The sequence below is a fragment of the Cetorhinus maximus genome, chromosome 19 (assembly GCF_964194155.1).
Source record: "Cetorhinus maximus chromosome 19, sCetMax3.hap1.1, whole genome shotgun sequence".
NCBI lineage: Eukaryota > Metazoa > Chordata > Chondrichthyes > Lamniformes > Cetorhinidae > Cetorhinus > Cetorhinus maximus.
This window is the reverse complement of record NC_135897.1, coordinates 36,842,390-36,858,359: the sequence shown is the minus strand read 5'-3', so window position 1 is coordinate 36,858,359 and position 15,970 is coordinate 36,842,390. Positions and strand designations below refer to the sequence as shown.

General features: G+C 38.7%; 1 protein-coding gene across 2 annotated transcripts in view; it reads left to right on the top strand.

Moving 5' to 3' along the window:
* cul3b (cullin 3b) overlaps positions 1–7,541 on the top strand; it is a 100,737-nt gene extending 93,196 nt beyond the window's left edge. For both annotated transcript variants that reach the window (XM_078563731.1, XM_078563730.1), the window contains exons 14-16: positions 979–1,165; positions 5,894–6,039; positions 6,972–7,541. In XM_078563731.1, coding sequence (XP_078419857.1) covers positions 979–1,165; positions 5,894–6,039; positions 6,972–7,103 — 465 coding nt within the window. In that variant the 3' untranslated portion in view covers positions 7,104–7,541. The remainder of the gene's footprint in view (positions 1–978; positions 1,166–5,893; positions 6,040–6,971) is intronic.
* Positions 7,542–15,970: the final 8,429 nt, after the last annotated feature.

The following is a 15,970-nucleotide window of genomic DNA, read 5'->3' as shown; positions in this document are numbered from 1 at the left end:
TGTTAAACGTGCTTCAGAATAGACTGATCCTATGTGTGAATGTTTATCAACAGAAAAGTCTTTGCAGTACTGGTAAGTGAAGCAAACTAAATCACTTAATAGGATCCAGAGTGGATGCTGAGGCTGGTTGACTTCAAAATGAGCTTATAGCTCAATCTTTCAAGTAAAAAATTTAAACAGATTGATTTAAAACTTGCAATGCAACTTAACACAGTGCACGTTATTTATAAAGAGATGAAAACAGAAAGTGCTCAGGTCGGGCAGCGTCTGTGGAGAGAGAAAAGGAGTTAACATCAGAACCGAAAACAAGTTAGAGATGAGGAAGATGTTTTTAAAGAAGTGAGGGAAGGAGGAGAGAACAAAAGGGAAAATCTGTGATGAGTCACAAGACATGAGAGATTAATTGACAAAAGGGATGATGGTGCAAGGCAGGTGGTAATGGAATAAGTAAAGACACAAGAAATGGGCCTAGAGGTGGTGTAAACTGTTTACATCTCTTACTTTTACTAATTCTGATGAAAGGCCAGCGACCTGAAATGTTAACACATTTTCTGTCATTTCAGATTTTCAGCATCTGCAATATTTTGCTTTTGTTTTTATTTATAATGATGCTTGCAAGTTGTCCAAAAATGTGTTTATCAGAGGGATGCTGGTGTGTCCATGTTTCTTCTTTGTTAATGCATGAGCTGCAAACAACAATATCAAAGATGGTACGTTATCCTAGGATGTTTGTGAGAGAGCCCTGGCATTTCTCCCCATTGCAATATTTTCTATTCTCCTATATTTGTGCCTGTTCTACTAAGCACTTAAACTTTACAATGATGCGGACCAAGTCAAAATTAGAATTGTTTCATTGAAATACTTAGATGCTTTTTCTAAAAGGCCTATCACTTGGCTAATGCTTAACAAAATAGTGCATATAGAAATGTGGTATATTTGTGAATATACCCCTTTTAAAGTGCTATAATTTATTTGCAGGAAATTCAGCAAGAGACAGATATTCCTGAACGAGAATTGATTAGAGCTCTTCAGTCATTAGCATGTGGCAAACCAACACAACGAGTCCTTAGCAAAGAGCCCAAGTCAAAAGAAATTGAGCCTGGTCATGTTTTTATAGTGAATGATCAGTTCACGTCAAAGTTGCACAGAGTCAAGATTCAAACAGGTTTGTTTAAAAAAAATCAATTAAACTTTTTTTTTGCACTGATAAGGGTAACTGCACACAGTGTTTGGCCAAATAAATTAAGAGTGGATAAGTTATCAACATTCTCCAGAATTGCAGGCTTTTGGTGAGGAGGCCTATATCCTGCTTGGACAGGATTTAAATCCCAGCTATCTGATGAGTTCAAACTTACTGTTTGTCAACTGGTTATCACTCCAAGCTAACCATTTTTAACATAAATTCACTATTCGGCATTGCTGTGGATCTCTGCAGATAGCATCAAACAAAAACACAGGACTGGAAACACACTGCAGGTCTGTCAGCATTTGTGGAAAGAAATGTTAAATTTGAATTTAAGAATTAGAAAAGTAAGAGGTGAACAGACATATTAATATTATCTGGTGAAGAGTCTGCATTTAAAAGGTAAATATGTGTATTGTCTCCACAGATGTCAACTGACCACCTGTGTGTTTCCAGTTTATTTTGAGATTTCCAGCATCTGCATTTTTTTGGATTTATCCCCTTGTTCTGGGTGTAACACCATATTAGAAATACTAGATATTCAAAAGGAAGGATAACAATGGAAAGAAGAGAAGTGCAAGTACTTTCTTTAAAAAAAATTCTCCCTCTTAAGAAGTATTTCCAGAAGTAATGTGGGAAAAAGTTAATAATAATGCATAACAGTGTTAAACATTGCTGGAAATACGAAACAAACAACTTGCAATTAAGATATTTATTATTAGAAACATTCTAAAAAGCTCCCCAAATAGACTTAAGAAAAAATAGATGTTGAACAAAAAAGAGATTACAAGGTGTGACCAAAACTTGATCTAAGTGTTGAGCCTTGAGGCTTCTCATTGTAGAGAGGAAATCCAAAAATGTAGGACAATGCAAAGGAAAACTCCTCCATCAGTTGACATGGTGACAAAATCAGAGATATGGAACTTGAGGCTTCAAAAGATGGGAAAAGCCATGGAAGGATTTATGAGAGAGGATTTTAAATGCAATACTTTGGGGAACTGGAAACCAATGTAGTTCATTAGTCACGGGGTGTTAAGCAAATGAGACCTTGTGTTAGGCAGGATGTGAGCAGCAGAGATTTTAACAGATTGAAATTTGCAGAGAGTATTATTGATTGACGGAGGCATGTGTGTAAGTGTTTCAGTGGGGCTGAGGTTGAGGCAAAAGTGTGCAATGGTGTATCAGATGAAGTAAGCAGCAAAATGGATATTTAAGAAGGGATTTCACGCTCAAGACAACTTTATATAAGTTGGTTACAAACATTTTATTTCTTCTTTCATTCGGCCTCCATGCAACAATAAAATATTAGTGTCACCCCACTGAAGATGCACCACCCCACCCTCCCGTGCACCTGCCCTTTTAAGGTTTTTAATCCCATTGAGCTGCTACCCTGCCCTGTTCCAAACCACAAGCTTTTTTCCCCCACTGTTATTCATAGAATGATTGTTTGTTGGTTTTCATAATATTTTCTTCACTGTACACTACTAAAATTTGTTGGGGAAATAATTCTAGTAATGGGTTCAAATATCCTTTCAGTAAAATTTACACCAAATAGCTGTTTTCCTTCGTTGATACGAAGTTGGATCACTGAAAAAAAACTTTGATCAGCTCAGATTTTTCCTCTATATTTAACCATTGTTCAATTTCTCAAAGTGTAGAGCTATCTTGAACATTCTGATAATAAGCACACGAGTAGACTTTCTGGGAAAACAAGGACTTAAATGTAAGGAAAATGCTTCAGCAAAGGCTCATTAGGTGACTGTACCTGATGCTGATTTGTGCATTTGAAAAGATGGCATCAGGATCCTTGAGCTGCTCCAAAATTAATTGCAAGCTCTGCACTCTATGGAGTCTGAGGTGAATCTGGTCCTGGCCAGTAACCACTCTATGTAGGTCTTCATTAAACATTTGGTTAGTTTTATTATAGTTTTCATACGATCTGCACATTTTCCTTGGGCAGGGGTTTGATCCTAAATTTTATGAAGAAGTCATTTCTGTTACTTCTTTCTACTTCTACCTTTCCTGATCAAAGACTAATGGTAGATTTCAGACAGAGGCTAGACGAACTAATCTGACAAATAGAGCAGAAGATTTAATATAATGAAATGGCAAGATGGATTTTTCTCCAGATCCTACATTGCATTATGACGAAAAAGGGGGCAAAATTTGGCTGTATAACCTGCTAGTTCTGAATATAGAGCTAAATTTCAAAAACTGCTACAATCCTGCCTCTTCCCTGCCTGCCAAATGTAAATGATGGTTTGCATTGGGGCCACCCCACTTACAGTTGCTGCCTTGGACAGCCAGGTGGAAGATGATGATAATGCTCATATAGAGGGCTGAGAAGTGGTCTCAATTTAACACTAGCTTTTTAGGCCTAGATCTTAGCTCATAGTTATTCCCCCCCCCCCCCCCCCCATTTTTAAGGCTTTCCTGTCCCTGTCTACTGTCTGTTTTGGTGCTGCAGGAGAATAGGCCACAGAGTTGTGACTGGGCTGGATAAAGCGTTGATTAAGTATCTTAGTATCACTGCTTTTTCTCTTATTTTGCCCATCCTCTTAAAATTGAATAATAGCGTATATAGAAGTTAAGTTTCTTACGAGTGAAAACAGCAAATATATTTGTGTCTTCATGCCCCATGTGCTTGACTTGAAGTCTGTATCCTGATTGAGAAATTTGATTTTTAATAAAGCTTTGTACTTGATTGTATGCCATTACAATCTACGCAGCTTTGCTAAAGTCACCTGTTCACCAGCAGGTATGTAGTTTAGCAGTGAAGTATTCACTTGGGTTCAGCTATTAGTACTGTGTGGAGCGGAAACTCCTGGGCATTTGCAGAAGCACATATCCTCACTGCAAAAGTCAATGTTCTTATGACTTTATTCAAAAAGGGAGGGAGACAAAAAGTAGGAAACTACAGGCCAGTTAGCGTAACATCTGTCATAGGGAAAATGTTAGAGGCTATTTAATATTAAAGATGTTATAGCAGGGCTATAATGTTATAGAGTCAACATGGTTTTGTGAAAGGGAAATTAAGTTTCACCAATTTATTGGAGTTCTTTGAAGAAGCCACATGTGCTGTGGATAAAGGGGAACCCGTGGATGTTCTGTATTTAGATTTCCAGAAGGCATTTGATAAGGCGCCACATCAAAGATTATTGTGGAAAATAAACATTCATGGTGTAGAGTGTAACATTGGCATGGATAGAAGATTGGGTAGGCATAAATGGATCTTCTTGTGGTTGGCAAGATGTAACGAGTGGTGTGCCACAGGGATCAGTGCTGGGGCCTCAACTTTTTACAGTTTATATAAACGACTTGGATGAAGGGACCGAAGCTATGGTTGTTAAATTTGCTGATGACACAAAGATTGGTAGGAAAGTAAGTTATAAAGAGGAGACAAGGAGGCTACAAAGGGATGTAGATAGGTTATGTGAGTGGGCAAAGACCTGACAAATTGAGTATAATGTGGGAAAGTAGGAAATTGTCCACTTTGGCAGGAAGAATGAAAAAGTAACATTTATCTGAATGGTGAGGGATTGCAGAGTTCTGAGATGCAGGGGGATCTAGGGGTCCTAGTGCATGAATGACAAAAGGTTAGTATGCAGGTACAGGAGGTAATTAGGAAAGCTAATAGAATGTTATCGTTTATTGCGAGGGGAATTGAATACAAGAGTAGCGACATTATGCTTCACTTATACAGAGAATTGGTGAGACTACATCTGGAGTACTCTGTGCAGTATTGATCTCCTTATTTAAGGAAGGATATAAATGCGTTGGAGTTCAGAGAAGGTTTACTATACTAATACCTGGATTGGGCAGTTTAACTTATGAGGAAAGGTTAGACAGGCTAGTGTGCTGTAGAAGAGTAAGAGGCAACTTGATTGAAACATATAAGATCCTGAGGGATCTTGACAAGATCGATGTGGAAAGGATGTTTCCACTTGTGGGAGAATCTACTACAAGGGACCACTGTTTAAAAATAAGGGGTCACCCATTTAGCACAGCAATGAGACAAAATTTTTTGAGGGTTGAGTGTCTTTGGAACACTGCTTCCAACGCCTTATGAGGAAGAGAGTCTTTGAATATTTTTAAGGCAGAGGTGGATAGATTCTTGATGAGCAAGGGGGTGAAAAGTTGTCAGGGGTAGACGGGAGGGTGGAGTTGAGGTTACAATCAGATCAGCCATGATCTCATTGAATGGTGGAGCAAGTTCGAAGGGCTGAGTGGCCCACTCCTGCTCCTAATTCATATGTTTGTATGATTTGCTGATATTTCCGCTACTCAAAAAAAAAGACCATATTAATTTACTGTGTTGTATTCTATGCTGTAGCTCTGCTTGAAATTCGCTCAGTTGGCTGGATAGCTGGTTTGTGATGCAGAGTGATGCCAACAGCTTGGGTTCAATTCCTTTACTGGCTGAGGTCATCCATGAAGTCCCTGCCTTCTCGACCTCGCCCCTCTCCTGAGGTGTGGTGACCCTCAGGTTAAACTCACCACCAGTCGTCTCTCTCTAATGATAGAGCAGCCTATGGTGCTTTGGGATTATGGCATCTTTCACTTCACTGCTTGAAATTAATTAATTCCTTCTGGTTTCGTCAAAGAAAAGCTAGATTTACCAAGTATTGAAATGTCAGTAGTTTAGGCATTGTGAGTTTGATATTATTTGGTTCTTAAAGATTTAAATTAGTTATTGGTTTGAATTTACAGTTGCTGCCAAACAAGGAGAGTCTGACCCAGAACGAAAAGAAACACGCCAGAAAGTTGATGATGACAGAAAGCATGAAATTGAAGCTGCCATTGTACGCATCATGAAATCGAGGAAGAAGATGCAGCATAATGTTCTGGTAGCAGAGGTGAGATTTAAATTTTTTTTAAAAAGAAAAGTACATGTAAAATATCTAATAATTAAAACTGGTTGTTTTGTATATAGTTCATTTACAAGGTATTTTCTCATATCAAAGTCCAAGAATCAAATCCACATTTATAACATTGGCCCTCAAATGTTATCCATATGTCCTGTAATTTACTCTTCTGTAGCACGTTTCCTGTCGTGTTTTTCTGCCGTGCGAGTTTAGCCTCCTTGACCTTACTTAAGTCTACACTTTAACTTTGGGCTAAGCGGTGTGTGAGATTATCTACCTGGCCTTTCCCGCCCGACCCTTCCCTTTCACTCAGTTCTCCTCATGCCAGTCCTTTTAGCGTTGCCAAATCCCAGCAGCCTCCCCAATGATGTTCGATTGTTGAATTTTCTCCCCAGTGCTGCCACAGCCCATTTGAAAACTAGCACTCAGTGCTGCCAGGAATCCTGCTTCCTCCCCATAAGCTCTGTCTTACTGCCCTCCCACCCCCACCCCACCCTGCTGCCTTTCCTGTGAATTGAGTATGGCATTCCCAATCTACAGTTCTATCAAAGACCAGCATTTTCCTTTGCACAGCTTCTCAAGTTCTATAAAATTGCAAGATCCCCCCACTTGAGTGCTGTGAAATCCTAGAACCATTTCCTCAATGCTACAGTAAGTGTACTAGATTATTCAGATCAAGCCCTCATTCCCTGTGATAATTTTGAACAAAAATGGACCCAACTTCTGGTTGCTCACTGTTTTACCCATGTGGAGATCATCTTTAAAAGTTCCTCGAGAAAATGTGAATGTGTTTTCAATACTGTAAAAAGAAATAGGATCACTCTTTAAAATACAGAAATCAATGAATTTTCAACAGTTTGAAGTTTATTGTAGTTCAGTTTAAAGAGACTTCAGTAACTTTTTTCGCCCTTTCCCATCCATAGGTGACCCAGCAGCTGAAGGCTCGCTTCTTACCAAGCCCAGTGGTTATTAAAAAAAGAATCGAGGGACTTATTGAGAGAGAATATTTGGCACGAACACCTGAGGATCGCAAAGTATACACTTATGTAGCATAAGATGCATTCAACAGGTTTATCTGTTCTGGACTGTATAATCGCATGAATTGGGAGGTTCGTTTTAAAAATATTAAGAAGACCTTCTCCAAATAAATTGCAGTAAGTGTACTAGATTATTCAGATCAAGCCCTCATTCCCTGTGATAATTTTGAACAAAAATGGACCCAACTTCTGGTTGCTCACCGTTTTACCCATGTAGAGATCATCTTTAACAGTTCTTCGAGAAAATGTGAATGTGTTTTCATTTTGTTTTCAGTACTGTAAAAAAAAAATAAAATAAAATCTAGAAAACGTGAAATACCATCAATAAAAATAAAATAATTGTTCGATTTCTTTTTCCCCCGATTCTCAATGTTGATGTAATAGCATTTTTTTTTTCTGAAGTGTTTGGCACCTCTGTGCTTGTAAGGATTGGGTATATAAAGCTGGTTGAATGAACTGCAGCTGCCTCACTTTTATTGCCCTGCTTTTGCGATATTCTGCTTGGATGAAGCCTTGAATGGAAACTCCCAAATAGCGTGCACATTTTTCAAATGCCAAGAATGTGCTGTTTGAACATGCTGTATTTTATCATTAATAACTGCAGGAGTTATTTCAGTAAAAATCTTTGGATGGGGCCCCTGTAAAACTGCCCATTACGTCGCTAATACTGTATTAAAAATTGTTTCTCATTTTGTCGATGGCAAGTGCAGTCCATATCCAGTTACTTCTAAAGATTTAAGTTTTATTTCAGTGTATAAAATGTATAATACTTTTGCTGTTGTACTCACTGCTAATAGTAGCTTGTACAGGGCATTGTTTTCATCACATTACTTGTAGACAGAGGAATTCAAAATAAAAAAAAATTAGTAAACTAGAGAAAATCCACATTGTACACAAGACGTATACAGTCGTAATATCTTGAGATGATTTTCCTATCTTAGTACTTCATTTCAGATGAATACTAAGATAGACATGACATATGCATAAAATAGATAATTTTTTATGATGGGAGCGTTTAAAGAACAACTCCTGTTTAGTTACAATCGTGGATAAGCTGAAAACTTGCTTGCATTTTATCTTTGGGATATGTTTTGTATCAAACTAAGCAAGGCTGTCTGCGAAAATTGAAAGTTCCCCTCTTGACAGGGAGTGGAGTAGTCATTTTCTTTTTGTAGAATTCCATACCCATTTAGGAAGTATACTAAAGACTCATTAGGCTTGTTCCCCTTCACAGCATTGAACAGCGTTTGCACCTAAGGGATACCCATCATTTCTGTATGTGACCTAACTCACTTCACAATCTACTTTTTCAGAACTTTACCTAGAAAATGAATTTACATTATTCATTGGTAGAAGGTTCTTTGTGATGCTCTGACTCAATGAATTTTATACAGTCTGCTCTTAATACATGCAAACAAAGTAGCTAAATATGTCTCCTGGCTACTGTGCTGAAAATAATCTGGGGTAATACCTCGATAATCAGTTTCTTTGTTTGTATTGAGACTTCAGTCTATCCACAATTAAGTTGGAGTTGCTCTCTTAAAGCCCTATCCAGTGCTATAGTGGAGTGAGAGTGGATGCAAGTGATCCCTTCTGGGATTATTTTTTTTTAATTAAAAAAAAGTTTAGCAAAATTTTGGGAACACTTAATATATGTATACCTACCATAATTTATATTTAAAGGTTAATCTTAATGGGTTATTGATTATTTTAAGTTATGAGGTTTGTTTTTTGAGGTAAATGTCAGATTGTTTGCTGTACTGCTTTTTAAGGGCATATTACGATCAGTCCAGTTCAGCCAAGGTCTTTGTTATGGTGCCACCCAGTGGAATGCACATTAAAGGTTCTACACAAAGTACAAAGTTGAATGTTTTGATGTAACTTCTAGGACAATACTGAAAGGAAATGAAGTCCATTTAAAATAAAAAGACTGACTGGAGAAATTGTTTATATAAACGTCACCTATTTAGATGTGTCACCTTCTATTTTCTGCAGTTCATATTTTAATCTAGCTATTTTGCTACGAAGGCACATAATTTCTTTACAGAAAATATTCCCATATAGGTTTTTTCTTGTCGACTTGATTACTAAACCTGGAATTAGTAAATTTCTATATTTATAAAATGGAAATTAATTTGGTTTAATGGAAGTCACTTTAAATACAAGAAACTTTTCTCTATGTTTATCCTCACTTACTACATTTCTGAAAAGTCAATAATTATCTTTATGCAGGCTATTGTTTTTGAAGGGCTGTTGCAAAAGTTAATATTTATTTGAAAGTATGCTAATATTGTTTTCTGCTAATATAGTGTTAATGGATGGTGTTCTGAAACATAATGGTTTTACTTAATATTTTAGAAAGGAGTGCTCACAATACTCTAAGAATTGGCTTTTCATGTGGATCTTCACAGTTTTGCTTAGAAACTCATACTTGATAATATATATCGTCAAAACATTTAATTTGACTCGAGTATTTTTTGAGATTCAAGGAGGATCTTTGTTTGAGCTTCAAAGTTTCGAACATTTTGTTGAGCTCATTCATGCTGTAAAGGACAGGAAGAAAGATTTCCACTAACAAATGGAACATCCATCAAATCAGCTTTGTTATGAAAGGTTATGTGGCTAAAACACGTTCTTTCTTATTTGAATTCAATTAGTTAATATTTATTATTCCTGGGATGCTGGTATCGTTGGCAAGATTAGCATGTTTGCTGATCCCTAGCTGCCCTGAATAAATGTTGATGAGCTGCTTTCTTGAACTACTGTGGTTTTGTTACAGCTGAGTTTCTTGCCAGGCCACTTCAGAGAGCAGTTAAGAACTAACATTAGAATCTCACATTTCCAGATTGGGTAAGAATGGCACATTTCCTTGCTTAAAGGGCATTAGTGAAGCATTTGGGTTTTTATGACAACCTGACAGCTTCTTCATAGCTTTTTATATACAGATTATTTTAAACTGAAATCAAACTCTCAAATTGTCATGGCAGGATTTGAATTTGCTGTCTCTGGATTACAAGTGAAAACTCTATTCCTAGTCTAGTGACATAACCTAGTAAAGCTCTATTAACTTCAAAACTGGCCAGCTTTCCATCTTCAACCATCCTTGTTCTGGAAAATAGTATGTTTATTGCCCTGAATTAAGTTATCAAATAATCAGTAATGCCAGTAGGTGATAAAGGTCCAGCTTAAGTTGTGATCAAAGGATCTTCAGGTCTCTGCATAAAAACCTGAAAATTTTGATGTGTGATCATTATTGCTCTTGTGTTGTAAACTTTTTCATAATGTTATTTCAGCAAATCTCAAGACATTTTATTCTGAATTTTCCAGGATGATTGGTCCAGGGTAAGTACTGTGAAATAGCTCAATGTGCACATTCATTCAAAAATAATAGGTCATGAGTTTACTGAAAGTATAAGTTAAATTAAAATTTAGAAGTCCTATGATAATTACACCCAACACTTTCTATGAATCTTTCAAAACTGGTGCAGGCTAATGTACCATAAAAATTATTACTAATGATTCACTGCTTTGAGAGTTATGGCAAAACCAATGACATTTTCATCTGTGAAAACTAATGGTCTTTGCAGTTCGATCTGGATAAATTAACTTGATTTGTGTAATTCTAATAGAGATGTTAGAATTTCGATGTATCATTTTAATTTATTCACATTTATTGCAGCTTTTATCTAAATTGTTCTTGCCAAGCTAGTCAGCTACTAAGTTGTTCTTAGTACACAACGTTTTACTTACTGCAATCAGTACAGGTATATGTTGAAGTTGCATTGCATCAAATGCAAATTGGATTACTTTGCCTTCTGTACATTTTCTGACACCCTTGTTTTGTATAGTAATGTGTTGCATGAAGAATGCAACATTATACACCAGTCTAACCTAATGTTTTAAAATACATATTCAATCATGGCCCTCGACCCTATTCATCATCCATTCCACTGATGTACCTGCATGAATGAATGGACGTTTCTTGTATTCCCTAAATGACATTTATTTAAGTCGGACTCTTGTTAAAGACTTGAGAGTAGACTTTCTAATCAAAAAGTTATGTTTCTAAGTTTCTAATTACCTGATTTAATTGTATGCAATACTTACATTGAGCTTAAGCAACTTATACACAAACATACAATTTTGTTTGGCTGCTGAACTGTTCAGTGTCACTATAAGGTAACCAAGCATGCCTGCTCTGTGAACTTCAAGTAATAACACTTGCATTTCAGTTTGGGTGACATTTGTCTTATCCGTGGGGATTCATGTACAGTTTTGTGGAATATGAATTTAAATACCAAAAAAAAATGTTGAATTTATTGACTGGACTCTACTTGTGTATCAAGTGTGGATAGGTTCTTATGTAATTAGTTGAAGATACTAAAATTACAATTTAGCTATTTGAAAGGCTCTCTTGGTAAGTAATATATTTTCTAAATGTGCGTGTACAGTGGGTAAAAGTATTTTTCAGTTAATTGAAAACCATGAGTATGCATGTTACACGTCTAGGGCAAAAATTGTTTAATCATTGAGTTGGCTAAGTAAGCAATGAATATTTTGTGTATATACTATTACAGTGCAAACTACTTTTATATGAAGCATATATAATCGCCAAAGAATTGATGGTTTTCTGTAGTAGTTTGCAGCAGTATGTATTCTGTGTCACTAGTTATCGAACTGGACCCGAGGAATTTAAAGGACCAGCAGATTTTTGCCTGTTGAGTACCAGCCATACCTCAAGCAGTTTCCTGATTTTATAATTGGCCAAGATTTCGCAACAGTAATGACAACAAAACTGGTAGAATTTGCTGTCATTGCTCCCCTGAAACTGACAGCAACTTCAAGAGCTCATACATGTGCAGTCAAATACGGAAGTCCAGAAGCTACTGTCAGCGCCTCTACACTTCCTCACAAGGAATGCTGCTTAAGTCCACCCCAGATTGCAACCAAGTAGAAATCATTGAATTATTGAAAGCTTGCCTTTTTACATTATAAGTCTCACTGTAAAAGACCCTTGGAAAAACTTGCAACCTGTTGAATGAGATGTAACTTTTTTTTGTTCTTGGGATGCAAGTGTCATTGGCAAGGCCAGAATTTATTGTCGATCCTTAATTATCATTGAGAAGGTAGTGATGACCTGCCACCTTGAACTGCTGCAGTCTATGTGGTGGACGTACACCACAGTGCTGTTAGGGAGGGAGTTCCAGAATTTTGATCCAACTACAGTGAAAGATACTTCCAAGTCAGGATGACTTTTGAATTGGCGGCAAACTCGCAGGTAGTGGATGTCCCCAAGCGTCTGGGTTTTTAACATTGTACTGAAATCGTATTTACGGCTGAACAGCCTCCCTGTTCATATAAAACTGATTTTATATTTGTGGAATGTCAAGTTACTCCAATATGATGCACATTATTGAACTAAAATATTTTAAAAATAATTTTTGCTTTGATGTTTCAGCTTCTACCCTAATCTCATATGTCCCATCTATTTATTTTGCTCTCTGTAAAATGTTTTATTAAAAATCCATTCAGTGTATAATTCAGTGCATTTTGCTTTCTGGTTTACTGTCTCATAGAATACTTCAATGTGATTGTCTGTTTACTCTGCTTAATGACTTAATTGTTCTTGGATGCCTGGAGATCCCTTTGACTTGAAGCAAGATTCAAATTGACATCAGGAAAGGGGAAATTCACGTCATAGAGCTTGCTAGATCTTTATGGGCAGCTTTCTTTGATGGGCAGATGGATTTCAATGCAGAGGTCATCCATTTTGAGCGAAAAGAGGATAAATCTTGAGTATTATTTGAATTATGACAAACCAGGAAAGTGGACGTCCAAAGAGATTTGGGGGACAATGTACACAGATCATTAAAATGTAGTAGTCAGGTACAAAAAATAATCAAAAAGGCAAATTGAATGTTAGCCTTTATAACCAGAATATAAAAGGGGAGGATGTTTTGCTCCAACTATACAAAGCTCTGGTTAGACCATTTCTGTAGTGTGTACAGTTTTGGACATCGCACCTTAGCAAGGATATATTGGCTTTAGACAGAGTGCAACGTAGATTCACCAGAATGTTACCAGTATTAGATCTTGAGGAAAGATTACATAAATTAGGCAAATCATCACTTCTGCAGAGTATCAGAAAGACAACCTATCAAATACTAACACGAGAAGATCTCATCATGAACTTACCAAGGTCAAAGACTAGCTTCAAACAGATTTTTGGAGGGACCAGAGTTATTGGAAGCTGTATTTTTAAAATTCTTTGATGGCACATGGGCATCGCTGGCTAGGCCAGCATTTTTAATGCCCATCCATAATTGCCCTTGAGAAGGTGGTGGTGGTGAGCTATCTTATTGAACTACTGCAGCCTATGTGATGTAGGTACACCCACAGCTCTGGGAGCGAGTGCCAGGACTTTGATCCAGCGATATGCCTCCAAGTCAGGATGGTGTGTGGCTTGGAGGGGAACTTGAAGGTGGTGGTGTTCCTATGCATCTCCTAACCTTGTCCTAAGTGGCATAGGGCGTGGGTTTGGAAGGTGTCTAAGGAGCCTTGGTGAGTTGCTGCAGTGTGTCTTGTAGATAGTACACAGTGTGGCCGCTATGCATCAGTGGTGGAAGGAGTGAATGTTGAAGGTGGTGGATAGGGTACCAATCAAGTGGGCTGCTTTGTGCTTTTTGCTGTCAAGCTTTTTGTGTGATGTTGGAGCTGCACTCATCCAGGTAAGTGGAAAGTATTCACACTCCTGACTTATGCCTTGTAGATGGTGGACAGGCTTGGGGAGTCAGGATGTGCATTACTGTCTGCATAAGTACCCGCCTCTAACCTGCTCTTGTAGCCACAATATTTATATGGCTGTTCCAGTTTAGTTTCTGGTCAATGGTGACTCCCAGAATGTTGATCATAGAGAATTCAGCGATGGTAATGCCATTGAATGTCAAGGGGTGATGGTCTGATTCTCTCTTATTGGAGTTGGTCCTTGCCTGGCACTTATGAGGCACAAATGATACTTGCCACTTAACCCAAGCTTGAATGTTGTCCAGATCTTGCTGCATATGGGCACAGACTGCTTCTGAATCTGAGGAGTCACGAATGTTGCTGAACATTGCGCAATCATCAGCGAACATCCCCACTTCTGACCTGATGGAGGAAAGGTCATTGACAAAGCAGCTGAAGGTGGTTGGGCCTAGGACACTACCCTGAGGGACTCTTGCAGTAATGTCCTGGGACTGATAGGATTCACTTATAACAACCACAACTATCTTCCTTTGTGCTAGGTATGACACCCAACTAGTGGAGAGTTTGCCTCCTGATTCCCATTGACTCCAGTTTTGCTAGGGATCCTTGATACCAGACTCGGTCAAATGCTGCCCTAATGCCAAGGGCAGTCACACTCACCTCACTTCTGGAGTTCAGCTCTTTTGTCTGTGTTTGAACCAAGGCTGTAACGAATTCAGTTGCTGAGTGGCCCTGGTGGAACCCAAACTGAGCATCAGTGAGCAGATTGTTTCTGAGTAAGTGCCAATTGATAGCACTGTCAATGACCCCTTCCATGACTTTGCTAAAGATTGAGAGTGGACTGATGGGGCAGTAGCTGGCCGGGTTGGGTTTGTCCTTTTTGTGGACAGGATATACCTGGGCAGTTTCCGCATTGCCTGGTAGATGCCTGTGTTGTAGCTGTACTGGAACAGCTTGGCTCAACGTGCAGCTAGTTCTGGAGCACAAGTCTTCAGAACTATTGCTGGAATGTTGTCCAGGCCCATAGTATTTGCAGAATCCAGTGCCTTCAGCCATTTCTTTATATCAAGTGGATTGAATCGAATTGGCTCAAGACTGACATCTATGAAGCTGGGGATCTCGGGAGGAGGCCAAGATGGATCATCCAATCGGCACTTATGGCTGAAGTTTGTTGCAAATGTTTCAGCCTTGTCCTTTGCACTGATGTGCTGGGGTCCCCTATCATTGAGGATGGGGATATTTGTGGAGCCTCCTCCTCCACTTTGTTGTTTAATTGTCCACCACCTTTCACAACTAGATGTGGAAGGACTGCAGAACTTCGATCTGATATGTTGGTTGTGGGATCACTTAGCTCAGTCTATCACATGCTGTTCGCTGTTGGCATGGAAGAACTGTGTTGTAGCTTCACCTCGTTGACAGCTCATTTTTAGGTGCTGTGCTGCTCCTGGCATGCCGTTCTGCAACCTTCATTGAATCAGGGATGATCCCCTGGCTTGATGGTAATAGTAGACTGGGGGGATATGCTGGGCCATGAGGTTGGAGATTGTGGTTGTATACTATACTGCTGATGATGATCCACAGCGTCTCAACCTACTTGTTGCTAGGTGTGTTCGAAATCTATCACATTTAGCAAGGTGGTAGTGCCACACAACATGATCAAGGGTATCTTCAATGTGAAGACAGGACTTTGTCTCCACAAGCACTGTGCGGTGGTCACTCCTACTAATACTGTCATGAACAGATGCATCTGCGACAGGTAGATTGGTGAGGATGAGGCCAAGTATGTTCTTCATCCTTGTTGGTTGCCTCATCACCTGCGGCAGACCCAGTCTAGCAGCGATGTCCTTTAGTACTCACGCAGCTCTGTCAGGTGTGGTGCTACCAAGCCACGCTTGGTATTGGACATTGAAATCTGCCACCCAGTGTATCTTCTGTGCCCTAGCCACCCTCAGTGTTTCCTCCAAGTGGTGTTCAACGTGGAGAAGTACTGATTCATCAGTTGGAGGGGGAACAGTAGGTGGTAATCAGCAGGAGGTTTCCTTACCCATGTTTGACTGATGCCATGGGACCACATGGGGTCCAGAGTCAATGTTGAAAACTCCCAAGGCAACTCCTTACAGAATGTATTGCACTGTACTGTC